At 36.5% G+C, this 27,975-nt stretch overlaps 1 protein-coding gene across 2 annotated transcripts; it reads left to right on the top strand.

Annotated features, from left to right (window-relative positions):
• The first annotated feature begins 2,866 nt into the window (after window positions 1-2,866).
• On the top strand, window positions 2,867-25,417 carry LOC128207269 (kinesin-like protein KIF6). Of its 2 annotated transcripts, none has more exons than XM_052910101.1 (22): window positions 2,867-3,020; window positions 5,782-5,891; window positions 6,434-6,508; window positions 6,946-6,988; window positions 7,252-7,356; window positions 9,261-9,370; window positions 9,577-9,706; window positions 10,495-10,613; window positions 10,840-10,927; window positions 13,863-14,006; window positions 14,269-14,459; window positions 14,566-14,671; window positions 14,845-14,998; window positions 15,304-15,421; window positions 15,746-15,915; window positions 16,821-16,979; window positions 18,937-18,987; window positions 19,299-19,377; window positions 19,698-19,833; window positions 21,213-21,490; window positions 21,731-21,825; window positions 22,095-25,417. In XM_052910101.1, the coding sequence occupies exons 1-22, from the start codon at window positions 2,961-2,963 to the stop codon at window positions 22,106-22,108; spliced, it is 2,535 nt and encodes an 844-aa protein (XP_052766061.1). In that variant the 5' UTR covers window positions 2,867-2,960; the 3' UTR covers window positions 22,109-25,417. The 2 variants fall into 2 exon arrangements, with proteins under 2 accessions (XP_052766061.1, XP_052766060.1); XM_052910100.1 differs by having other exon boundaries at window positions 21,210-21,490.
• The last annotated feature ends 2,558 nt before the right edge of the window (window positions 25,418-27,975 follow it).

Genomic DNA, 27,975 nt, shown 5'->3' with positions numbered 1-27,975 from the left:
TGGTCTAAAAAGCACGGAAAACAGGTGCACGCTAACTTCCTGTCAATTTTAATGAAAATGAAAGGAGAACTACGTAGATCGTTGTCAGTGTTATAGTTTAGTTCTATCACGGACCTGGTTTATAGGTCCGTGGTTCTATAACAAAACTGTTATGGTTTTGCCATTTATGAAAAATACGATGTTGCAATACTGGCAATAGGAACGTAAATGTTTTTGTTTACTTCCGGAAAAAAAGATAAACCTGAAAGTGAAAGTTAAAGTAAGAAAGATGTCGTTGCAACTAAACAATCGCTGGTGCATATTGGAATTTGACAAGGATGCACTGGATCACATAACGAAGATGCATTAACTAAATAATATGTTCGTCAGAGTCAGAACATATTTTACCAAGTTTTGACTCTGGGAATGTTTTAACCCCCGTAGTCCAGTCAAGTCCAGAAAAGGAAAAAAACAACAAGGTATTCTATTGAAAGTTACATTGATTATCGTGCTTGAGATTTTTACAGAATGAACAGTGGATCTAATACAGCAGATCTTTTTACAACACTGAAAATTGTTTAAAAAAACAAGTTGTGGAAACTATTTAAGGTACTGTACGTGTACTAGTTTTGCTGTTTAACTGTTTAAAAGAAAATGGTATTACTTTTTATTAGTCAGTCTAAGCTTTTTTGATACTGATTCTAGTCTATTTAAACACATTCCAGTCCAATCTGTTATTTTACACTGTTCGCTGTCGAGTCAGCAGGTAAGGTTTAAGTGTCCAAGCAGTGAACAGCGTAGACCATGGGTCTACACTGGTCCTAAAGATCTGTACAATTCTGACAGCCTCTAAGAGTTAAATGGTTTAGTCATTGATTCTAGTCATTTATCAATCGAAGTATTGATTTATATAAAATTATGTTTTGTGGAGATTCTTGCCTGTTCTTGTTGTAACAGCATTTTATTTTACAATAGTTGTCATGTACATTTAATTGTTATACAACTTGATATTATTACACAGTCTATCTTAAAATAGTCTGTGCAATAATATCATGTTTTATTATTAGAAAATGTATGCATTTTGAAAGTTTTGTTAAAAACATTTGCAAAAAATAAATTGTCTAAATGTTCTTTGATTCACTCTTTCACTGGGTTATATTTGCAAAGTCTAAAGATGAACTGCTTCCCTGGTGAACATACTGACAATGCTCAAAATTGCACATAATGTTGCCACCGCTGGGAGTCGAACCCATGGCTTGCCCTTCAACAGGATGCATTCTACAACTGAAATACATGTACCATGGCTAAAAATAACTGATAAACAATGCTGTTTCTTGGTCAAGCTTCACCTATATATAGATGTGAAAAAATCACTTAGTCTTGATTTATTACAATGATGATGTATTTTATGTTTTGATGGCTGTCAAGCTAGCAGTTTTAGCTTATAAGTGGCAGAAAGATTGAATCTATATATCACACTGAATTCTTATTAAAATAATTCACCTGAAATAAACTTGAATATTGGATCATTCTGACATTAAAAAAAAAAAAAAAAAAAAAAAAAATCCCTACCTACCGACCCATCTTTTTTTCAGCATGTTACAGGAAACAGACATATTTTTTTTTTAGGCCTGATGAGCATCGACAGTAATATGATATAGTAAGTAAATATGATTTTTTTTTTTACATTTTCCAAAATAAAATGTCCATGACCCTTTACTATTGGCTTACCGAACGGCGACGACGGCCTTGTATCATAATCAATACAAAGTTTTAATGTATACCCAATAACTAAGTTTAAAGCATCGTGTAATTGAAAAAAAAAACACGTGCGGAATACACATATGAATATATTGGAATGCTTGCAGGAAGGTATACATGGAAAGGGATGGGATTCCCCTACCCCCTGGAGAACATTTTAAAATATGTATATTGAATGGTGCAATTTGTAGTATATTTCATATCATGTGGATTTGTTCTTGTATTGTCATTAGCACAATGTTTGTACCTTTGTACATGTACATGTAGTCATGTTTTATGGTAGCAGGACTTTTCAACCCCAAGACATAATGTGCCACGTTATAATTTCCTCATGTTCTTAAACTTTGCCAAATATAGACATTTTGAAAAGATTGTCCCACTCAAGGCCCAGCTAGTATGAGAGGGCGTTGGAAGAAACAGACGTGAGGTTTACTCAGACATGGACCGTGACACGCATGTACATGAGTCGTAGGAGCAGTACGAGGCACATGATAACTTGTACAAGGATTTCCTCGGGGTGATAGGGAAAAATAATGGCTAATCGACTGAACAGCTAAATGAACAGTCATGCATTTTTTGTTTTTGTTTTCCATGTAAATTTTTAATGAATTATTGTATGATCATGTGTTTCAAGTACATGTATGTATATTGTGTTTATTGTTGTAGTTATTATCTGAAATTATTATTGAGAAATTAAGAGATGAAAAGTCTTTGTTTGTTAGGGGTTGAAAAGTCTTCGTTTTAAGGTAGGTTGAAAAGTCAATGGGGTTGAAAAGTCTTTGATTCCACAAATGACAAAGGGGTTGAAAAGTCTGACAGTCATTAACTGTACATAGTGCGGTTAAGTTATGACCTGGCAGTAAAATCTGTTATGTAGAGTGTTTGATTTCACCTGGGACCAATAACTCCTACTCCCAGATGTCACTCACAATGTGCAAAGCTTTTAAATTAGCACATTGTATTATGATATAATATGATTGAAGCGTATTGCTTTCAAATGTCTCCTATTCGGATTTTTAAAAAAATATATTTAGGGGACGTGAAGTACCGGGCTTTACACGGCGTCTATTGAATGCGAAATTTACGACGCGGTTTTATTTTAACAACAAATAGTTTCCAACATGGCTGATTGTCAATGTAAACAATTTGATAAATGGTGTTGTTTCATTTAATGTCATGATATTTAGCGTTTCCTTATTTACAAAACCAATCTTTTCATCATGGTGAAACAAACCATTCAAATATTCTCTAGAATCAAACCAACAAAATCAAAAGCTGGGGTAAGTACAGTAACAATTATTTTTGCCTGGTTTCTTGACCATTAGTAGTCCGTATACACAGCCGCTTCAGAGTAAAATGCAATGCAATGCAGTGTTAAATAGTGTGGGGTTACAGTTTTTCGAAGAATGTAACCCCACAATATTTAACACTGCATTCTTAAATAAAAGCTCAAAAGTTACACATAAATTATTGTTAGCCAATACATTTTGTCGTATGTATGTATGTATTTCTTTAGACCTTGTGATCAAGGATAACCCGTGAAAGTGCAAGCACTTATTTCCAACGGGGTCCTTTGTTTTTTGCTGAAGGGACAGCACGCTGATGAGAAAGTGGTGGGATACAAGGAAGTCCGGGTGCGAGACCCTAGCTCTTTTTCGAAGAGACCCCTTGGTTCTTTTACGTGCTCGGTGTAAAGCACCGATACACGGGGTACAACTTTCCTGGGTTAAACCAGTACTGAGTACACCACTTTTCCAAGCACTACCCTTTAAATGCCAAGCGCCAGGCAAGGGAGCTACTTGTACCAACTTTTAACGTCTTTTGGTATGACGCGGCCAGGGATCGAACCCACGACCTCCCGCTCCGTAGGCGGACGCTTATCCACTAGGCCACAGAGACGGTCACACCTGTTATTACACTTACACTAATTCTGATCGTCTTCTGTCAACAAAGAATCGCTATGAAGCAGGTGCCCATTATCTTTCCGCTCAATATACCTAGTGAGTGGATTTGTCATTCTTGTGGCTAGGAAAACAACAAGTGGGATATGGACGCGTATAGTCCAAATAGTTGTACGTTGACAGATTTTTTTTACGATTTATGATATGGCAAATCCTTCAAGTACAAATTGTTTTGTACCAAAAATGGGTAGTTGTTCCGATCAGGATTCCGCGTTAAAGCATATTGCGTCCATAAAATATCATAAAAACAAGAAATATTTCTAGATAATGTTATTTTATATTAGTTCCGTACACAAAAAATAAATATCCAACGAATAATTATGAGTTTGATAGGGTTTTCTTCATTTCATTCTGTCAAAACATAAAGCGCAGGGCTGCAGTTCACAGTTTTACAACAATCGGAGCACTTCAGTCATGGCTGAGTTGTTACGATTGTATTTACGAGGTCCAACACGAAGCTTGTCGGAGGTGGCCAAGTTATTACGATTGGGTCGAGTTGTTCCGCTTGGCATAGTTCTGGTCTGTGTCAGTCAAGTTTCGTTTTATTGGAAAGGTAGATCATGTGTTTAATGCTTGTTTTGTGCAAAATAGCTTTATACTTACATGGTAAAATATGAATATAAACCTTTATTATCCATTTCAAACATAAAATACTTCACTTTATACAATTTCAATATTTTTCAAACCCACCCAGTTTTTGCACAAACCCGTTTAGATGTTAGGGATTGAAAGAATCCCGTATAACATGTCTATTATTTAAGACTAGGACCCGTAGAGTCGCCAAAACAAAAATCGTCAAAGACTCTGAAGCAGCTTGTCTGTGTTTCTTAAAGTCACAAAGATCACAAAATGTTGCGTTGTTTTAACCCAACCCCATCCCTCCCATAACTAAATTACTTCCCCCCCCCCCCCCCCCCAAACTATGACCCACCAAATTAAATATGCAATATATATGGGTTGACTGGTTAGCGCATTCGATTCTCACCAAGGCAACTCTGGTTTGATTCCCGGCATGGGCGCATGTGAGTTTGGTTTGTAGTCACCAAGCCGGAACAAGTGGGTTTTCTCCGTTTTTCCCCACAACACAAGACCATATATTCTTGCGCAACATTGTGCCAATGAGAGTGACTTAGTATAAGTTATCATAACTTTCTTCACAATTGTTGTAAAATATGTACTGTTTAAACTAAAATATCCAAAATCTCTCAAACACATCCAGATGTTGTTTTAACATCATCATATGATATAACATTCAACTTTCGACAATTTCCCATCTGTGACAAAGTATATTATCTTAAGGCAGACATGAAAGCCTGATGAAAACACACATCTTCTTCTTGACTACAATCTACAAGGGTCAGAATTTGTCCCAAAAAAGTGGGTTCAAATAGATATATTCAAATGTCTTTGTTCAAATCCGGTTTAGTCTGAATTAAGGGTCCTCTATAGGATTTGGGATATTAAATTTAAATTAGGTTATTGTGTCAAACTATATAACACATGCCCTTAGTATTTGACATACAACATTGTGTTGTAAGTTGAATTTGATCAAATTAATCACCTGTTGTCAGGTATGGATGGCCCTTGCATGAAACCTATACATATAAAGGAAGATATTCAGAGCTCTTTCGACCAACTAACACTATAGAACTTAAATGACACACTCCAGATATAATTTAGCCAAGATGAAACTAGGACCTACGACCGAGGTTCATGGTTATAGGTCAGTGATGGAACTTACATCTCATGCAGTGTAGAATCAACAGTATAAATTTAATGTCGTACAACAACGAAAATATGGTTCAACACTGACTTCTAGTTTCTTTAAATAAGACCAGCCCAAATAACCTACTTGTGACCCGCTTTTCTAACAATAGGTACCATCACCCTTTCTTGCCATGCAACTCACACCTGAGAGACTCTCAAATTTAATGTATCCCTGAAATCTGTTTAAATTGTGTGTTTGAAACTATTCAGGACTCTTTAAAAAAGTTAAGCAGTATTCAGGACTTGCTAAAACACCAACAGTCATATAACATTTACTTGTTATTTTATTGATGATATACATTTTTGGTTTCAGTTATATCACATCGATGAAGATGATGAAGGATTACCCAGACTCACTTTTAACATTCCCAGAGACCTTGCTGAGGGATTTATCAACAACAAAAAAGAAAATTATAAATTTAGGTATAAAGATGCTTTGACAAACATTGTAACAACTTATAATATTTATGTTTCAAGTGATATGTATTTGTTGTCGAGCACATACAACTGTTTGCAAATAAACTAAGCAAAACATGCTTGTCAATGAGTTAAACAAAGAATGCATGCAACCAAAGAAGGAGTAATTGTTTTACCTCCTCAATGGCATCTTCAGAAGTCAGTTTCAACTCTTCAAAGAGTTAATTTGTCATGTCATTGTAAGGAGCCTAATTGAATTGGCCTGTTGAAGTAAAACAAATTTAAACTGTATATGTATGACAGCTTTGCAGGGAAATGTATACCTCTTCAAAACCATGAAATGTTAGGTTCATTTGCATACAGTAGTATGATCAGAATTAATTAACCACAACGGTTACCTATTTTCATGCTTTTCAAAATATAATCCCTGCCTAGTATAGAATTTCTGTCATTTTCACTGAACTGCATTATTCATGTATATTGTGTTCATATGTGTTGCACCGGTATTATCTTTTTCATGATTGAGAAAACATTTTATTATTTTCCAGGTTTCAAAAAGTGTTTGATCAAAACTCAAAGCAAGATGAAATTTTTGACAATGTTGCAAAGCCAGTTATAGATAAGTATGTATTTTTTTGGTTGAGAATTTATTTGTTACGGTGAAAATAAAAGTACAAGTGCATTCAGTAAGAAGTATTTGGACTAATATAATATGATATTATAAAGTGTTCAATGAATAATACTTATTTTCAATGAAGTTTAACTAAGTTGCTCTAAAACTGACTATGCTGTTATTGTGGCTGTCTGAAAGGTACCTTTCAAATTAACAAATTTACAGATATTTAGAAAGTTAAGTTGTATTGTTTAACATCCAGAACAAGTATATACATCATACATGTAGCAATTGTATATTATATGAGCATCAATGAATAGTAAGGATTAAATTATCTCCATGATTGAAGTACATTTTTTTTGTGTAAAACAGTGTTTTACTTGCATATCTATTTTTTGCTACCAAGCAATAATAATTGTTTACACTTGCATTTGTTTCCTATTCCAGTGTGTTGCAAGGATACAATGGAACAATCTTTGCTTATGGACAGGTAAGCAGTTTCTTCTCCCTCTATACCATTAACAAGCATATCTTACTGTTTGTTGTTTGACTTACACTTTTTAAGCCTTTTCACAAATAAACCAGTCTTAATATTTTAATGTAATAATACACAAACATATTTTTTTTCTTTCAATGTTTAAAGGATAAGGAGTGAGAACATAAGAAATGAACACCAAAAGGTATTCTGATTATTTAAAACTGATTTCTGATGATAAAGAATGAACTAAAGATAAAGATGATATAATATTACAGACCGGGAGTGGGAAGACATTCACCATCACTGGTGGAGCAGAGAAGTACAACGACAGAGGAATCATTCCCAGGATGCTCTCCTATATATTCGAATATTTTGAGCAGGTCAATATAAAATATTCTTAAAGAAAACATAGTATGAAGGTGCCAAAAGGTACTTAGCAACATTAGGATATGGGAGGTTAGCAATATTATAATATGGATGGTTAGCAACATTAGGATATGGAAGGTAAGCAACATTTGGATGGGGGATGTTAGCAATTTAGCATTAGGATATGGATGGTTAGCAACATTAGGATAAGAGGTTAGCAACATTAGGATATGTAGGATTAGCAGCATTAGGATATGGGGGATTAGCAACATTAGGATATGTGGGATTAGCAGCATTAGGATATGTGGGATTAGCAACATTAGGATATGGATGGTTAGCAGCATTAGGATAAGAGGTTAGCAACATTAGGATATGTAGGATTAGCAGCATTAGGATATGGCGGATTAGCAACATTAGGATATGTGGGACTAGCAACATTAGGATATGTGGGATTAGCAACATTAGGTTATGTGGGATTAGCAACATTAGGTTATGTGGGATTAGTAACATTAGGGTATGTGGGATTAGCAACATTAGGATATGGAAGGTTAGCAACATTAGGATATGGAAGGTTAGCAACATTAGGATATGGAAGGTTAGCAACATTAGGATATGGAAGGTTAGCAATGTTAGGATAGAGGAGGTTAGCAACATAAGGATAGAGAATGATAGCAACATTAGGATATGGAAGGTTAGCAACATCATTTTAAAGAAGGTTAGCAACATTAGGATATGGAAGGTTAGCAACATTAGGATATGGAAGGTTAGCAACATTAGGATATGGAAGGTTAGCAACATTAGGATATGGAAGGTTAGCAACATTAGGATATGGAAGGTTAGCAACATTAGGATATGGAAGGCTAGCAACATTAGGATATGGAAGGCTAGCAACATTAGGATATGGAAGGTTAGCAACATTAGGATATGGAAGGTTAGCAACATTAGGATATGGAAGGTTAGCAACATTAGGATATGGAAGGCTAGCAACATTAGGATATGGAAGGTTAGCAATGTTAGGATAGAGGAGGTTAGCAACATAAGGATAGAGAATGATAGCAACATTAGGATATGGAAGGTTAGCAACATCATTTTAAAGAAGGTTAGCAACATTAGGATAGAGGATGTTAGCAACATTAATATAAATAAGGTTAGCAACATTAGGATAGAGGATGTTAGCAACATAAGGATAGAGGATGTTAGCAGCATTAGGATAGAGGATGTTAGCAACACTAGGATATGGAAGGTTTTTGTAACTTCCATATACATGTAATTACACAAAATATACCAAAACAAAAATAGTGAGCTTAGCTCAATATTGTTTAAAGCTGTTTTGAAACATTTAGGCCTGCAGTTTGAAAATGATCATATAAAAATTGCAATAAATAGTATTTTTGTATCTGCTGAAAGGTAGACTCATTTGTTTTACATAGTAGTATATGTAGTTATTATATCAAATTGAATAACATAAGTCAATGGCCTAAATATTTTCTGAGAGATATACATAACACTCTATCCCCCTTGAATTGCATCACTCAGTGCTAGCTTTCATGGCTCATATCTTATACTATCCCCCTTGAATTGCATCACTCAGTGCCGACTTTCACGGATCAATATCTTATACTATCCACCTTGAATTGCATCACTCAGTGCCGACTTTCACGGATCAATATCTTATACTATCCACCTTGAATTGCATCACTCAGTGCCGACTTTCACGGATCAATATCTAATACTATCCACCTTGAATTGCATCAGTCAGTGCTGACTTTCACGGATCAATATCTTATACTATCCACCTTGAATTGCATCACTCAGTGCCAGCATCTACGGCTCATATCTTATACTATCCCCCTTTAATTGCATCACTCCCTGCCGGCATTCACGGCTCATATCTTGTACTATTTCCCTTGATTTTCAGAACTCAGATCGGGCCTTTACGGCTCATATCTCGTACCTTGAGATCTACAATGAGAGTGGCTATGATCTGCTGGATCCAAAACATGAAGCTGCAAAATTAGAAGACTTGCCGTAAGTAAAAGTTGATAAATCTGCAGGTAAATGTTTCAGAGGACACAAGATTTTCATACATGTATATATTTTGTAAAATTAATGTGTGCCATTATGTGAAACATAAATGACAATTACTTCGTTCTTCCTCAAAAAATCTCAAAAATCTGATTCCCTTTTAGTTCAACTGCATCTTAAGCGTAACATACCTATTGCCTATTTTTCAGAAAGGTGAGCCTACTGGAGGATTCAGACCAGAACATCCACCTGAAAAACTTGTCTGTGCACCAGGCCAGCAATGAGGAGGAGGCACTAAATCTGCTGTTCCTTGGGGATACAAATAGAATGATAGCTGAGGTAGGTGGTGGGGAAGTTGAGGGGAGTTGATAGGGGAAGAAACTGTCAGTGCACCAGGCCAGCAATGAGGAGGAGGCTTTGCTCTTCCTGGGGGATACAAATAGGATGATAGCTGAGGTGTATTGGGTGAAATGGGGAGGGAAAGTTAAGGGGAGTTGGTAGGTGGAAGAAACTGTCAGTGCACCAGGCCGGCAATAAGGAAGAGGCTCTGCTCTTCCTGGGGGATACAAGTAGGATGATAGCTGAGGTGGGGATATGGGGAGGGGAAGTTGAGGGGAAGGTGGTAGGGGAAGAAACTGTCAGTGTGCCCTGCCGGCAATGACGAGGAGGCTCTGCTCTTCCTCGGGGATACAAATAGGATGATAGTTGAGGTAGGTGGTTGGGATTTTGGAAGGGGAAGTTGAGGGAAGGTGGTAGGGGAAGAAACTGTCAGAGCACCAGGCCAGCAACGAGGAGGAGGCTTTGCTCTTCCTGGGGGATACAAATAGGATGATAGCTGAGGTAGGTGGTGGGGATATGGGGAGGGGAAGTTGAGGGGAAGGTGGTAGGGGAAGAAACTGTCAGTGCACCAGTACAGCAATGAGGAGGAGGCTCCGCTCTTCCTGGGGGATACATATAGGATGATAGCTGAGGTAGGGGCTGGGGATATGGTGAGGGGAAGTTGAAGGGAGACATAGTCAAGGCTGTGAAAATTGAGGAATGCAAAATAAGATAGGTATTGTGTATTTGCTGCTTTGTACATATAAGTCATAACTACCTTGTATTCATTTTAACTATCTTTGTTTAAGACCCCTATGAACCAGGCGTCCACCCGCTCCCACTGTATATTTACTATTCATCTGACCTCGAGGGAACATGGCTCTGCCACCCTACGTAGAGCCAAACTTCACCTGGTGGATTTGGCTGGGTATGTATTGTCTATATATGTGATATAATGTTAGAAAAAAATACACTTATGATTGTCCAATTAAAGGCTTAATTTAATATTTGGATCAATTTATCATCAGTATGTAACGTCTTCATAATTAAAACGTTTTTAAGCATGCAAACATCTCAAAATAACTGCAACCCTTGAAAGTTGGAGAAAATTATTAACTCCTATGATATAACATGGTTGCCATTTCCTTTAACAGTTCAGAGAGGGTGTCAAAGACTGGAGTTAATGGCGTGCTGCTAGCGGAGGCGAAATACATCAACTTGTCTCTACACTTCCTGGAACAGGTCAGCTACTCTCATGCATGACCATGAGTTTTATCAAATATTTCAATGATACCCAATAAGTTACTTACAGAAAATAGATTATATAGAAATGAACCTGCTATCTATTTCTGATTTTGTTTTAAGGAATGAATTGCGGGGTTGATGTCATTATCGGGGTATGAACGCAATGAGGAGGAATGAATTGTGGGGTTGATGTCATTATCGGGGTATGAACGCAATTGGGCTGGCCAAAGTGTGTGGAGTCCGAGTACTTTGACCAGCCCAATTGCGTTCATATCCCCGATAATGACATCAACCCTGCAATTCATTACTTATATTTACACCAATAGTTCCTTATTTCATTCAATAATCGTTAAAAAATACTTCATTTCATTTAAGAAAACCATTATTTTACCCATTCTGTAAATAGAACGACCCGATTGTAACCGGAAACATTTTTTTCAAATGACGTCACAATAACGCGGGAAAAGATCAACCACTTCAAAACACTTTTAAACGAATAAACACTTATGGCAACAATACATTTAAAAGATAGTAAATTAACACTTTCTAACATAATGATTTATATTTTACGGGACCTGCTGACACAATACAAACACTAACAAGATCAATAGTTTTCATGTATATTGTTATGCGATGAATTGCGATCCGAACATATCCGAAGATGTTGCGTTCATCGATTGATGAACCAATTGCCGAAAGGCAGTTCATTTAGGGAATGGAAGTTGAGGTGTAAATATTACTATGTGAATCAGGTAAATCTTCAAACACTCATTTATGCATGGAAATTAGGGATGCAAACGAATATTCGAATATTCGAATATTCGATCGAACGTTTAGTATTCGAATATTAAAATCGGTATTCGAATATTCGATTATTTTTTTCAAAAAATAATGATATAAACCTTGAGTCTTTAGGGCAGTTGTTGTGTTTAAAATTATATTGTCTTGTTTTTACAACAATACGCATCTTGTGCCTGAGGCATTAACGAGATGACAATCGAGTGTGCGTCATGTGTCAATTAGGGATCGATCGTAGGGTACTATAAACAGTGTCCATAATTGTAAAATAACTGGCTATTAGGAAGTGACATCAAACAAGTTTAATTGATTTTCAGTTCTTTTAAATGACCATGCTAATTAAGAATTTAAGGAAGCGGCCTTCACACCCTCTTGTCAGTTTGCCTGCCAATTAAGCTGAGCAATATTGCTCAAATCGGTGATTGATATTATACGCTGAAAGTAGATACCACTTCATTCCTTCAGAATATATGTTCGCAAAACATTATAAGTTAAACTTATTATTATTATTATTATTATTATTATTATTATTATTATATATTAGATTTGTATTCTTTAACAACGTAAAAGATGCCAGCCACATCTGAAGTATGGACTTTTTTCACCCGCTCTGTTGACAAGAAATCTGTCACGTGCAAACTATGCAGTGTGAGGTTGTCGTACATGGGCACGACGACTAATCTCTGGAATCACGTGAAGGCTAAGCATCCGAGTTCTCAAAGTGAAAGCAGTAAACAGCAATCAATGAAAAAGTTTACCGTTTCTGGTCTTAAACATGATTTGTGTTCTGGGTGCTTTGGGCAAACACTGCAGCTGGCCATCAAGCCGGCATTTGCTCTCCCGGATGTCAACAGGGTCGTCTCCAGATGTTATAAGCTGGTCGGGCACATCAAACACTCGACTACATTGACGGCCGAAATGCGCAAGCGCCAAGCTACTCTAAAGGTGCCCAAACACGAGCTGATGCAGGATGTTACAACCCGATGGAACATCACGCATGCTATACTGGCCCGGCTGAAGGAGCAACGCCGCGTCCTGTCCGACCTCATGCTGGAAACTCGGGTTACCCGGAAGGCCGACCAGCACCTGTCGTTGAAGGACGGCGAGTGGACCGTCGTCTCCGAGCTGAGCGACGTACTCAGTCATTTGACTGAGACGACTTCGTGTATGTCAACGGAGAAGAACGTGTCATGCAGTGAAGTTTATCTCATCGTGACAAGTCTTTTGGACAACACACTCCTTGCATGCGAGGCTGATTCCCATGTCGTCAAGGAAGTGAAGGGTGTTATTGCTGCTGAGCTTCGTCGCCGCTTCCGACCTTCGAACGATGCCACCGCCACATCCACCCTAGTCCTTGCCGCTCTATTGGACCCCGCTACAAAGACCTGGACTTCCTGTCTGTCGGAACAGCGGCGCTACACGGAAGACGCGCTCGAGAGTAGATTGGACGATGTTCCATTTCGGTTGCCAACCCCGACGAGAGTGCGTCAACACCCTCCAAACGACCCCGTCTTAGCTTCATGGTTCCAAAGACGACCAAGACGGCTAACGACGAGCTGCGTCGGTACCGGCACGAACCTCCGACGAGGAGGCCACTCCACTTGCATGATGGAAAAAGAACGAGCGACGCTTTCCTCGCGTTGCACATGTTGCTCGCCAACTGCTTGGGATACCTGCGCCGTCTGTGCCATCAGAAAGAATTTTCTCCTGCGCCGGACTCATTGTTAACAAACTTAGAAACAGACTGTCATGTGATATTGTTGATAAGATAATATTTCTGAATAAGAACAAGGCCATCATATGTGATGATTTTATTGATGAGTGATTTCATTGAATTGTATGTGCTTGTTATGTGCTAGATATGTATTTCATATGTCGATGTAATAATATTCGACACGCTGCTATGTATTGTATTGTATTATGATAACACTGGAAACATTCGACAGATAAAGAAAAGGGTATCGTGGTTTATAACTAAAATTAATAGATAACTATAACTTTATAAAGATTCAATTTTTATCGAATATTCGATCGAAAGAATTACCGAATATTCGAATATCGATTTTGCCATTCGTTTGCATCCCTAATGGAAATACATAATGAACCATGTTTAACACATACATAATCCCTACAGGTGATTATCTCGCTGTCAGACAAGAGTCGTTCACACATCCCATACCGTAACTCAATGATGACCTCAGTGCTACGAGACAGTCTCGGGGGAAACTGTATGACCACCATGATCGCCACATGCTCCATAGACAAGAGGAACATGGATGTTAGTAAATCAGTTAATATTCCTTTCTTTAAGCTTAATTGTCACAAGTATTTGGAAAAGTTTTGTTTAAGATATATTTAGTTTCAAATTCATTGAATTTCATCTTTTATCCAATAGATTGCTGTGAAATATTTGTGTGCATGCCAAAACATTATCCCAATGTAAAAACTTATTATTAAGTAAATATAGTAAACTTGATGTGTCCTGAGAAGCATTACAAAAAACAACAATAGCTATTTACAGTCACATGTTCACATTACAGGAGTCAATATCCACATGCCGTTTTGCGCAGCGTGTGGCCATGATCAAGAATGATGTGATGGTAAATGAGGAGATGGACCCCAAACTTCTTGTGCAGAAACTCAAGCGCGAGATCCAGCAACTCCGGGAGGAACTTGCCATGGCAACTGGGGAACAGCGTACAGATGAGTTGTCCCCAGAGGACCTTGATAGGTAGTTATAGTGTAGTTTGTGTTCATTGTAAAATTGCATTGCACAACGAAATTTTAGTGAGCATATTGCTTGTTGGAAAGTTCTCAGTTTCATTGTTTGTTGGTAGGTGTGAGGATGCTGTGAAGGCATACCTGGCTGATGCTGATCCAGAGGCCATGATAAATGTTGGCACTGACATGAGGAAAATACACACATGCTTCAGAATACTTAAGGTATATTATTTTGAGGTTTATTGCTTAATTGAAACTAGACAACAGATTAAAGACTGAGATTTAAGATCCTTAGTTCCTTATATTCATTTTAGCCCCCTTCCTGCTCATCATTAAAAATGATCTCAGAATCCCAATAATACTAAGGTATACTGATCAATCATATTCTGTCACAGAAGCGAGTGTTGGAGCGCCCCAGTCCTTCCCCACACAAGCCTCCTACGCCAGCCCCGATGGAAGCCCCTGAGCCTCCTGTAGACACAGGTCCATACAGTGATACAGAAAACAACAGGCTTAAACAGCTTGTGGTCCAACGGGACAATGAAATCAGTATCTTTGATCATGTTAAATTGTAGCAATATCACCGCTGATTGAATTCTTGACTTTAAGTTAAGGTAATATGTAAAAAGGTAATATGTCAAGAACTTCCAAATTTCTCCAATGAAAACAGAAAAAAGGCTCATTATAGAAATGCATTTCTTTTCACACATTGTCATTATTGTGTGGCATAGTGTTTTTGAATATTTTGTGTATTTACTAAGTTCCATGGTGATACTGTGTGTTAATACAGTGTTATAATTAGTGTTCAGGTATATGAGTGCTTAAGTTAAAGGTATTCCTTAATGACTGCCAAGATATTTTGGTAAACATGTTGAAGAAGGAGAAGAAGCGCGTAAAGGATGCCTCCCTGCAGCTCGAGAAGCTCGGGCAACGGCCTCCTTCCAGCGCACGTGGTGAGGGGTACAGTGAAAGGTAACATTTTTTCACATTCTAGGGGTTATTTAAATGAGAGAGGTGGCAAAGGCCTTTGGCCACAGTACATATTTATGGTTGTGAAGTTTCCTTTTGTGTAGTTTTATTTGTGATTTTTAAAATCACCAACAAAAGTTAGCATTATAACACTTGATTTAGCCATCAGTGTTTTTTAGATACAAGTTGAAAATAGATTTAGACAAGAATATAATCCAAAATATCTTGCTTATATTTATTTTAAATCTAAGGAACTTCTCATCATTCCGGATTATTGTTTTATTGTCCTTAGGTATGCAAGTTTCAATCGGCCATTTATGTTTCCAGTTTTTCCACATCAACAAGTGAAAGTCGAGTGAATGGTCACGTATCAGCCGGGTCACGGGCAAACACTGGCAACTCAGATGACTGGAGACGACCACCTGTAGGTGCACCTATCAATCAAGAAAAACAGAGACAGCGAAGGGAAAATGATGCAAAAGTCAAAAAAAAAATATGTAAGTGCTGTTAAGTTTTTACAGATATATTTTATCTTGCTTGTGAAGAGATATGAATCACACTCAAGACTGTTTCCTGTGCAGAAACCAGTGTATCGCTATATGTCCTTATGGAGGGGCAAAGAGAATGTGGGGCAGGAAGCCTCAATGTTTAAAAAGAGAGGCAGGCACCTATACCATTAGATCACTTTCACACTTATGTCTTCTTTGGGCCTGCTGTCTTACATTTATGGATGCAATTGTTAAGTAATGCTGGTGTCAGAATCTCACTAAAGTGGTTGGGGGTCTAAAGCACAATCAGGGGCCTTATTTAACTTGTTTGTTTTGATTTTTCATGTACTTCATCTCCTTGAAATATGCTACAAATATAGTCATATGGGAAGAAATTGCAATTATAAGTTTATTGTGACTGTATTATATTATATATATAAGTATTTGTATTAAAAAAGACAACATACCAATCTTTAAAAAATATTGTTTATTGAATGTATTGAGGTCTTGAATAATTATAAAAAAAATAATCATGGCAAATATATTAGTCAGTATTCTTGTCAGATAATAAACAAGGCCATATCCAGTTTCATTTGTCAACCTTCCAAAGTCTATATGACCGTAAACAATGCTTTTTGATTAAGTTTCAAGATCCCACTTTAATTGAATATAAATTGAATATAATGTAAATTTGTCATTAAACTCACTGTTGTATTGGAGATGATCTCACATTTATTTCATAGAATTTATAAGAATATTTTAGTGAGTGTGTATTGTGTAGCAAATAATGGAGGAACTACTACCAGGTATTTGAAGACATCAATCTTTTACATGTATTACTAGTATTAGTAATTTTCTGTTAGTTCATTTTAAATGAAATGCAAGGCTAAGTGTTGTTATATTGCCTTTTCTAGTAGGAGACATGTCAGTGGGTCGTCAGGAAGCATTTGAGTTATTCCGGCGGGATTACCATGAGAATCAGAAGATAGAACACAACAAGCAGGTGCTCAAACAGTGTTATGCCGAGGCGAAGTCACTCGGAGAGAAAGTCAACACTCTCAGACATTCTATCAGTAAGTAGCAGGATTGTGAACTAAACCATTTGTAACAATAATTTAAATGATACACATGATTTTTATTTAATCTTTCTTTTTTTAACAATGATTGTAAAGAAAGATATATTGGCATGGTGTTGCTTGAGAGTGAAGTCTTGTGCATTAGGTTTCCCTTAGTGCATTAGGGGTAACCTGAGTGCATTTGGGGTAACCAGAGTGAATTTGGGGTAACCTGAGTACATTTTTGGTTCCCTTAGTGCATTAGAGATAACCTGAGTGCATTTGAAAAAAACAGAGTGCATTAAGGGTAACCAGAGTGCATTAGGGGTAACCAGAGTGCATTAGGGGTTCCCTTAGTGCATAAGGGGTAACCTAAGTGCATTGGGGTAACCAGAGTGCATTAGGGGTAACCAGAGTGCATTAGGGGTAACCTGAGTGCATTAGGGGTAACCTGAGTGCGATAGGGGTATCCTGAGTGCATTAGGGGTAACCTGGGTGCAATAGGGGTAACCAGAGTGCATTAGGGGTAACCAGAGTGCATTAGGGGTAACCTGAGTGCATTAGGGGTATCCTGAGTGCATTAGGGGTAACCTGAGTGCAATAGGGGTAACCAGAGTGCAATAGGGGTATCCTGAGTGCATTAGGGGTAACCTGAGTGCAATAGGGGAAACCAGAGTGCATTAGGGGTTCCCTTAGTGCATTAGAGATAACCTGAGTGCATTTGGGGAAACCAGAGTGCATTAGGGGTAACCAGAGTGCATTAGGGGTTCCCTTAGTGCATAAGGGGTAACCTAAGTGCATTGGGGTAACCAGAGTGCATGAGGGGTAACCAGAGTGCATTAGGGGTAACCTGAGTGCATTAGGGGTAACCTGAGTGCGATAGGGGTATCCTGAGTGCATTACGGGTTCCCTTAGTGCATTAGAGATAACCTGAGTGCATTAGGGGTAACCTGAGTGTGATAGGGGTAACCTGGGTGCATTACGGGTTCCCTTAGTGCATTAGAGATAACCTGAGTGCATTTGGGGAAACCAGAGTGCATTAGGGGTAACCAGAGTGCATTAGGGGTTCCCTTAGTGCATAAGGGGTAACCTAAGTGCATTGGGGTAACCAGAGTGCATGAGGGGTAACCAGAGTGCATTAGGGGTAACCTGAGTGCATTAGGGGTAACCTGAGTGCGATAGGGGTATCCTGAGTGCATTACGGGTTCCCTTAGTGCATTAGAGATAACCTGAGTGCATTAGGGGTAACCTGAGTGTGATAGGGGTAACCTGGGTGCATTACGGGTTCCCTTAGTGCATTAGAGATAACCTGAGTGCATTTGGGGAAACCAGAGTGCATTAGGGGTAACCAGAGTGCATTAGGGGTTCCCTTAGTGCATAAGGGGTAACCTAAGTGCATTGGGGTAACCAGAGTGCATGAGGGGTAACCAGAGTGCATTAGGGGTAACCTGAGTGCATTAGGGGTAACCTGAGTGCGATAGGGGTATCCTGAGTGCATTAGGGGTAACCTGAGTGCATTAGGGGTAACCTGAGTGCGGTAGAGGTAACCTGAGTGCATTAGGGGTAACCTGAGTGCAATAGGGGTAACCAGAGTGCATTAGGGGTAACCAGAGTGCATAAGGGGTATCCTGAGTGCAATAGGGGTCCTGAGACAACCCACTTTCCACAAAGATATATAAATATTCTCCCTTAAATAGTCTCCCTTTAATGAGTTTGAGACTGCTTAAAGAAATAGTATGTATGTTTGTCAGGATATACTATTTTTGTTTTGAAAATGAAATTGAAGTATGAAATTGAGCTAATTGAAACAAGGTACTTAAGCCTGTTACGACTTTTCGAGAAATTGGAGCCTGACTACTTAAGACTTTAAAGTGAACACAGTAATATTGCCGACTTGGATTTTAATTGAAGCATATCTATTTTCAGAGATGTACAGAATGTTTGACCCAATTTTTGTGTCTCTCTTACATTCCAGATCATTTGAAAAGTCAAATAGAACATCACAGGATGACAATTGCAATGCAAGGTAAATACATTTGTGGATTTTCAGGATATTCTTGAATTTTGCAGTATTGTACAATGTGTAAAAATTGTAGTTTTCATTATACAGTGTGGTAACTTCATACTTTTTTACAGCATGAAAAATTAGTAGTTTTGTACTGAATGCAAAGTTTGTAATTTTGTACAGTGTGCAAAGGAAATTACCGTTAGAACTAATCTAAAAAATGTTTGATATGATTTTTTATGTGTGTTTATGATTATAATTGCTAGTAAGCACATGCTATAGAATATAACATGAATATGAATCAAAACAATTGTATGTTTGGTTGCCTGCAGGTCTGAGTGAGTCCCAAAGCCTGGAACCAGATGAGGAGGAGGTGAGGCTGAGGGGCCGGATGGAGGAGGAGAAGGCCAGGTATTGTGGAGCTTATTGCTTAATGACTTAAAACAAGAGGTATTGTCATAGGCTTGTTATTGGCATGTTTATACAAAAAACATGGATACAAAAATTCAACTGGGCATAATGAATGCTACGTTACTTTTATTATAGAATTATGGCAACCAACTTCTATAAGAGCAGTGAAAATAAAAAACAAATATTTGTCCTTGCATAGAAAATAACATGATATTTCACCTTTAAGCATAGAAGAATATCATAACACTTTGAACAAATACTCAGGAATTGTACTAAAAGATAATTTACACAACTTCAAACCTATTTTTGACCATTGACAGTTACAAGGAGACATTTAACCGTCTGAAGACATTGAAGACAGAGATAGAACACCTACAGCACTTGCTGGAGAAGGCCAAGGTGAAACTGATGAAGGACTTTGAGCTCTGGTGGGCAGATCAGGTCTCTCTCTCACAGGTATGGCACATAATTCAATAGAGTGATTGTTTGACCTTGGCTGGATTACAACGACCAGTTTGTGGCTTCATTTTTAGCTCGACTATTCGAAAAATAAGGAGAGCTATACTACTCACCCAAGTGTCGGCAAAACAACTTGGTTAAGGTTTTGCATGTTAGCACTTTTAGGTCATTATCTCAGCAAGTGCATCATGTATTGCATTGAAACTTTATATATGTACTCCCAACTATCTAACCTACTTAATTAATCAAGTAAGATAACTGTTATTTAAATATAATGCAAATTATGGGCCTTTATTATTTGACTTTAAAATTCTGGTTAAGGTTTTGCACGTTACTACATTTAAGTCAATATCTCAGCAAATAAAACATGAATTGGATTAAAACTTAGACAGACATGTGTTCCCAACTATCTAACTTACTTAATAAATCAAGTAAGATAACTCTATCTTGACTATAATGCAAACTATTGCCCTTTATTATTTGACTTAAAAATTTTGGTTAAGGTTTTGCATGTAAGCACACATATGTTTATATCTCAGCAACTACCTGATATATTGCAATGAGACTTTATACAATGGTATTCAACCGTCCAACCTACTTGAAAAACCAAGTTATATAACTGTGTTTTGCAAATGATGGCCCTTAATTATTCGACTTAGAAATTCTGGTTAAGGTTTTGCATGTAACCACACTTAAGTCAATATCTCAGCAACTACTTGATGTATTGCATTGAAAATTTAAACAATCAAGTCTGATAACTCTATTTTGCATATAATACAAATTTTTGCCCCTTTATTATTAGACTTAGAAATTCTGAATAAGGTTTTGCATTTAAGCTTATTTTACAGTGATTCAGCATGTTTCACTAAAACTTTGCAATTCTTATCTTTAAGGGGGCTGAATAGTCAAGCGCGCTGTCTCTGTGACAGCTCTTGTTATCAGAATTGTCTTATAAGGCAGAAGTTATATGTGTTATTTTTAGCTTTAGCTTATTGAAAGAGAAAAAGTTGAGGTATTGTGAGCATTGATGTTCGCATTGGTTCCTTCATCCTGCGAAAAACTTTTACTCTGACAAGATTCAGAAACCTTTTAAGATATTAAAACTTACAATATGCACATGTCTAGCAAGGCCCATAACTAGGACTTTAATAATTGTTGAGTTATTCCCCTTGTTCTACTAAAAAAAAACAACAGCAGACAAGCACTGAAATTCAGAATATTCATACACAGTTAAACAGTACTATAGATATTGTGAAATAAAAGGTACGGATTTGCTTAACAATGCAAACAATTTGACTGTGCACTTCCTTGTTATTCAAAACATATTATTTGGAATGCTCATAGTGTTATGAAGTTTCCCTTTAATTACTTAGCAGCAAGAGAACCAGGGCAGTGTGGGAAGTGGTAACACAGGTACAGTGCGGAACGCATGGGCGACACCACCAGCCAACATATCCAGAGGTCGGACCCCCTCCCCTGCCCCTTCAGACACCTCCCAGGGGGGCTTGCCCCAGGGTGGGAGACTTGGGCGTGTCAGAGGAGGGGTTGCAGGCAGTATAGCTACGCAGCTGCGGGCTTCCAATAGTGCTGATGGGCGGATAAATGAGGAGAGCCCGCCAAGAAAACAGTTACTTGGCAGCAGCAGTAGCACAAGGTACTTCGCTTTGGTCTTCACAAAATATCAGATAAAGTTGTTGCTTAAGATTATTTCAGCTTTTAGTTGATGTAATTATTTTGTTTAAAACAATGTTCTGGTTTTGATTATAAACTGTAGTAAAAAAGTGTCTTTACCATAGATAAAAACTTGGATGTCTTAATTTAGAGTTTATCATTCTTAATTCTTAAATAACATGTTTCATCATTATAATAATCAAACATTGTTTGCGAATTGCAGGTCCAGTCCATCAGGTCTCCGACTGACAGGGGATCCTCAGGCAGATGCTGACATCATGGCCTTTGTCAAGGCCAGACAGAACATACTACAGCAAAGTGAGTACTGAATGTATGGACTGTTCCCTTTAAGATTTAAGAAACAAAGGTTAGTGGATATTTAAAAACCTGTCAGTCTTTTCCTTGTACGATTTTAATTTAAATATTTCCTTTGTATGAGTGCATAAAATACCTTTTTGTACGAAATAAATAACCTAGATATGAGTTCCATTGATCATAACTTAATCAATATAAGTTGGTTTTCGTGTGAATCATCTTAAAAAAAATCGTGTATAAAATGGCTTGTATGCATATTGTTTTATTTTCAGCCCAGAAGCGATGACAGCCTTATCATGGAAGGAATGTGAACTCAGATAAGAGAAAATGCCTGCCGAGGCTTAATGAACTGTGGTGCAACATGATGGATTATATGTGTTCCAAACATATCAAACTATACTGTGTTGATGCACTCCATTGGTGCATTAACTTCCATAGCAGAAAACAATAATGTGGAGGCGCTACATTTATTCATTAACTTCCATAGTAGAGATCAATGTCTTACCGTTTGATTATGTACCATGTTAGAAGTGCTTTGTATACTGGACAAAAGAACAAAGTCTAACATAACATGACAGTATCCTTTAGAAATTTCAGTTTTGTCAGTATAATGTCTATAGCATGAATTGATAAGCAATGTTGTTGGTACCATTTGTTAACTGTGGTAGTATTGCTTGAGCCAGGTATTATTGCTTTTTAATTGCTCAGTCATTTTATATGTATAGATTTGACCTTATAAAGGTGTTTTCATATTTATTCAAAATATTCTTCTTTTAGAATAAAATAATGTGACATTGAATGATTATGACAAAGAATCCTATTGCAGCAGTCAGGTTATCGATGAAAACAAGATTTATCCAGTGATCAGATATTATGTGATGTACAAACAGCTGATCACGATAAGTCAAAGTAAATTAGTGACCCTTTTTGAGTGTATTTCAACATAACAAAGAATGGATGCTTATGAGGCACAATACTTATCAAACATTGGAAATCACAAGACTCATATTAGCTGACAATGTCACAAATGTGTTGAAATGTCCGTCCTTTAACGTTTATAAGAATGTGATCCAGTAAATCAGCAACTGCAGAGCTTTCCCTTCACTCCCAAGTTCTTGAAGCCTTCTTATATTTCCAGTATGATGAAGGGTTGTGGTCATTGAATAATGTCAGCCTGTGCATGTAAACTAGCCTGATGTTCTTGTCCTCACTTAGGTAAATCATTGTGTTATAAAAAATTCTTAGGCTGAAGAATGAACTTAGAATGAATATTTCTTTCTGCACTCATAATATGGCTTATACCTACAGTGTATATCTGCTGATGTTTGTGCATATAATCATTTGGCTCGTCTTTTTAGCTTGACTATTTGTAGTTGAAGGAGGCTTTATTACTCACCCCTGTATGGGTTGGTGTCGGCATCCGGTTAGAATTTTAGGGTAAGTTGGCAATCTCAGTTATAACTTCATTACCCTTTATTCAGTTCACTTTAAACTTTTTTTAACAGTTTTTCAGGACCATCACACAATTAGGTTACATATTTCCATATTAACCCTTTTATTATGGCCTTGATTGACTTTTGAAAAAAACAAACACTTCTTTTCTATTGCTTTTGACAGGCAAATTTCTAATATTTTTCACCAAAGTTAGATCTGGTTATTAGAATGGTGTACGCTGTTGTTAGGGCGGGCCCGAATGAGTGTCAAACTCACCTATTGTATAAAACAATTTTAGTTAGGTTTGACAAATGGTGACCAGACTTGGTATATAAATGTATGAGAAGAGTTTATGAAGACCTTTCATGGGATTGCATAATTGGCCCTTAGGGTCAAGGTCACTGTTACTGAAAATAGAAAAGTAGTTGGTAATGAATAACTTTAATAAGGGTTGACATAATTTCATTCAAACTTTGTATATAGGAAGAGTTTATATAGACCTTTCATGGGAATGTGTTTAGAGCTCCGTGGTCACGTTCAAAGTCACTGTTGCTAAAATAGATAAATGGTAAGTAAATTAATAACTTTTGTTTTGGTTGACATATTGTGAGCAAACTTGGTATATAGGAAGAGTTTATAAAGATCTTTTATGGGTTTGTATAAGGGGCTCCTAGGGTCAAGGTCACTGTAACTAAAATAGAAAAATGGTTGGTACTGAATTACTGTAGTTAGGGGTGATATATTGCAACCAAACTTGGTATATAGGAAGAGTGTACTTAGAACTTTCATGGGATTGAATTTGGGACCCTAGGGTCAAGGTCAAGGACACTGTTACTAAAAATAGGTAACCATTTGGTACTGAATAACTTTAGTTAGGGTCGACATATTGTGAACAAACTTGGTATGTAAGAAGTGTTTATGGAGGACTTCCATGGGGTTGCATTTTGGGCCCCTAGGCTCAAGGTACGGTCACTGTTAATTGAAGTAGAAAAAAAACCCAGTTAAAACTGAATCTCACAACAAAGGCTTAAGTTCTTCTGTCAATCACCTGGTTTCGTTGCATTGCGGCATTTCTTACTTTTTAATTTATCATTTGTTTTTGACAGACACATATTAAATCATTATTGTATTCATTTCTAAGACAAAACGAGATATAGTCGAGCGCACTGTTCTATGGCAGCACTTGTTTTCAATTGAAAAAAGCTCTAGAATTGGCATATTCATAGTATTTGTGTTTTTGGCAGCGGCCTGGTAGTCATTGGTATCATGGAAAAAAACATTATGTTGCCTTTTACTTGGAACCTGATATTTACATTATCTCAACATATCTTGATATACAGGCAACTTATAAATATGCCAGGTTTAAATTGTTTCATATGTTTATGCTTAATGCATAATTTACATTGATAAATGATTTACTTACTGTAGCAAGTCCCATAACTCTGGCTTAAACATTTGTCAAAGGTAGGATTTTTGTTGAACCTGAAAGGACAATCAACGAGTGGTGACATCACCTGGAGGGTGTCTTGTTTATGCAAGTCTAGTAAATACTTATATACAATTATAAACATGCAATGCCTGAATGTAAGATTGATCATGAGAAAGAACTCCTTCTGCCTAGATCATATCACACTTTTTCAAATACATTAATGTTAAAATATGAAGTTTGATATTATGTATAAGAAAAAGAAAAACATTGAATGATATATAAAGTAATTTTTCAAATTAGAATTCACCCAAAAATTGGAGTTTTAAATTGCATTATTCCATTCATATTTTTATGGTGCTTACCTGTAAATAACGAACCAATTGACATAAAGTAAGTTGGCTTATACTTACAGTATTACTTAAACACTGCTGATTGTGTACCGGTATTAAAAAAATAATGCTATTTTCTAAGGGAATCTTTATTGACATTTAAGGTTTAATATTTGACAAGGACTTGTATAATCTACTGCCTACAGCTGTGATAAGAAACAAAGATTTGATTTATTTTGTTGTTTTCCATTCCATGTTAGTGATATTATATTATTGTTTTAGTGTAGTGTTTATACATGTACATTGCCATGTGGTTCAAGTAAATACGTAGTTTTGTATATATTGCACAACTTTGTGTACTTATTTATTGATATAAATGAATAAAATACAGTGGACCAAGTCAGACTCTTTATTCACCAATTCTATATGATAGGGGTTTATAGGTTGACATGTTACCATAAGCAATTTTCTGAAGACAGCAACAAGTATGATCAATATTAAAACTTTTTATTCATGTTTTCAACATGTTATATTTAAAAACAAGTATGTTTGATGGAAGGGTAACACGAGGTTTAATTAAATTTTCAGATTAAAGCTTATTTTGTTGTACGCTTAATGATAAGATAAAATTTATTAGAGGGCCCTTGAAAACTGGTACATCAAAAACTTCTGTGTCATAACAGCTTAATTTTACTAGTCTGTTTTTTCTCAGCAAAATTGCGGTTGAAACACCATTTGTACATAAATATATATGCATGTAGTAAAATTGGTTATAACTGTAAGGTTGCACTTTGCAGAAAGCACGGAATGACTCATGTCGGTACCTATAAAAGATAATCGCTTGATGTTGCCGTAAACTGTTTTTAGCCCACATAAATGTGACAGCTGGTTGCATTGCAATGATACATGCCAGATATATAAAGTTATTGGTATGTCTACCAAATGGCTGTGAAACAGAAATTATATATAAATAGCACAGCATGCTGGCCTTTGTCAGAAATAAGACACAAGGTATCAATTTGATGTTTTTAGTGAGTTGATTCTATAATACAGGAGTTAAAACATGTAGTGATGTTTATGAAATGTTGATTTGATGAATATAACTATTTTATTTCAATAATTATACCTAAGTTACATGAAGATTTTAAGCCTGATTATTCTTGCAGGTTGTTTCAGCTATTGTATTCAATGTTTTGCATGTTTATTGTAAGGAGATAATTACATGTATTACAGCACTGTCTTGACATGCATGATAAAAAAAACAAAGACACGTTATTAAACATGTTGAAAGTGTTTCTTTGGGAATATCACTTAAGTTAACTTGTTTGGGCTTTTGTAGATAATGCTTGCTTTTTTATCAGCCATAATAGGCTCAAAGCGTTCCATAATACAAGTCTAGATTGGTTCATTAAATCTATTGTTCAACAGTAATCCGCCATATACTTAGACTCTTGTATTTCTTTACTCTTTGATGCCGTAAAAGTCAATAAAATATGGAGGAATAACATTTTGATTGAATATTTCATATCAAGCTTGATCATTGGTATTTTAGTGGATTAAACTTACATATTAGGTTATGGATCAGAGTTATTTAAATTGGGATTAAGGATAGTGACGCAGCTAAGTTGTTCTATCTGCATGTATGTCGCAATGTCAAAGGATATGTTGGGTTACTTGGTACAACAGAGTGGAACTTTATCAGCATTTTGATATGACTCGAATGTTGAAGTGTTAGATATACCAGGCTAATTGGAAAACATGTTTTGTGCCTTCTTCTATGAAAAATAACTGGATATAAGCCTTCAGTTTGACATTCTGGTATAAATATTCGTTATGAGCACAGTGTTAATAAAGTTATTGATTATGATTGAGATTTACGAAAGTTTAATATTTTCAATAAGCTTGATTGTAGGATATCTTGTGTATGTTTAGTTTTAAAAATAATTGTTTTGCTGGTGAAGATTTATTATTAATTTGTGCGGAGTGAGTAAATACAAAAGAACACTTTATTCTGAGCTTATTCTACCAATATCTGTTCTCTTTTATGACTGGGATTTGTGCCATGAAATGATTTTCATTACAAATTGAAATCAAAGTATGAATCACAACTGAGTATATAAGGAAGGTCATGAGTGCCAGTTCTTAAAATGAGTCAGTTCTTGGGAATGGGAAAAGTTTAATAAAATGATATAAACTGAAAGTTTGCATGCATCTACAGAATGCATTTTGTCGGCATTCAAACCTGTTATATAATTATTTTCTGTAAAACAGTAAAAAACAGGCAATTGTCAAGTATTAAACAGAGTAATCATATGATTTGCCATCATTCACTATGATGATTCTCATAGCTGCAGCATCAGACACATACCTCCTTAAATGTCACGGTGAACTTGTTATGTAAAACTGATGGAAACAGGCATGTTAAACCATTCAAACAAATTGCACAATTATCCCAGGGGCGGCTGTGAAACTTACTTATTTATACATTTCGTCTCTGGTATTGCAATGTTACATTTCATTTGGGAACTTTGATGCCATTGCATGACTGTTTTGTACTCGGGGCATTGCCTGTATAACATCTATTAAGTATTTTTGTGTAATTAACAGGGTATTTTTTCTAGTTTGCAAAATTTCCTTTGTGGCTAAACATAATATATACAATGTAGATTCAAAATGGAGTTTTCTGTGAGTCTTCTAAAATGTTGTTTTTTCGTGTGATATTGTGATGGGACAGATAATTATTAAGTATATTCAATGTACTAAAGCTCAAACTTGTTTAATTGTGAGTGTATATATTATCAGGTAACTTGGCACCAAAGTGTCAGATTTTATGTAAGTTATGTATATCTTCTTCATAACCAGCAGTGACATTTCCCAAAATCCCATACATCACACACAGGGTTTGCTTACAAATCTGTGAATGAGTTATAAAATAGCCATAGAATGGTGATATTGAAACTT

Source organism: Mya arenaria, chromosome 11 (assembly GCF_026914265.1).
Source record: "Mya arenaria isolate MELC-2E11 chromosome 11, ASM2691426v1".
In the NCBI taxonomy this organism is placed as follows: domain Eukaryota; kingdom Metazoa; phylum Mollusca; class Bivalvia; order Myida; family Myidae; genus Mya; species Mya arenaria.
Note: the sequence above shows the minus strand (reverse complement) of the source record. Positions and strands in the feature narration are given on the sequence as shown.

Bases quoted from the DNA above. Each gene is read 5' to 3' on its own strand.
- LOC128207269 (XM_052910100.1), top strand. From the start codon at position 2,961: ATGGTGAAACAAACCATTCAAATATTCTCTAGAATCAAACCAACAAAA. The intron at 14,007-14,268 runs GTTAGTAAATCA...TTCACATTACAG, and splicing joins TAGACAAGAGGAACATGGAT to GAGTCAATATCCACATGCCG. The intron at 15,916-16,820 runs GTAAGTGCTGTT...TGCCTTTTCTAG, and splicing joins AAAAGTCAAAAAAAAAATAT to TAGGAGACATGTCAGTGGGT.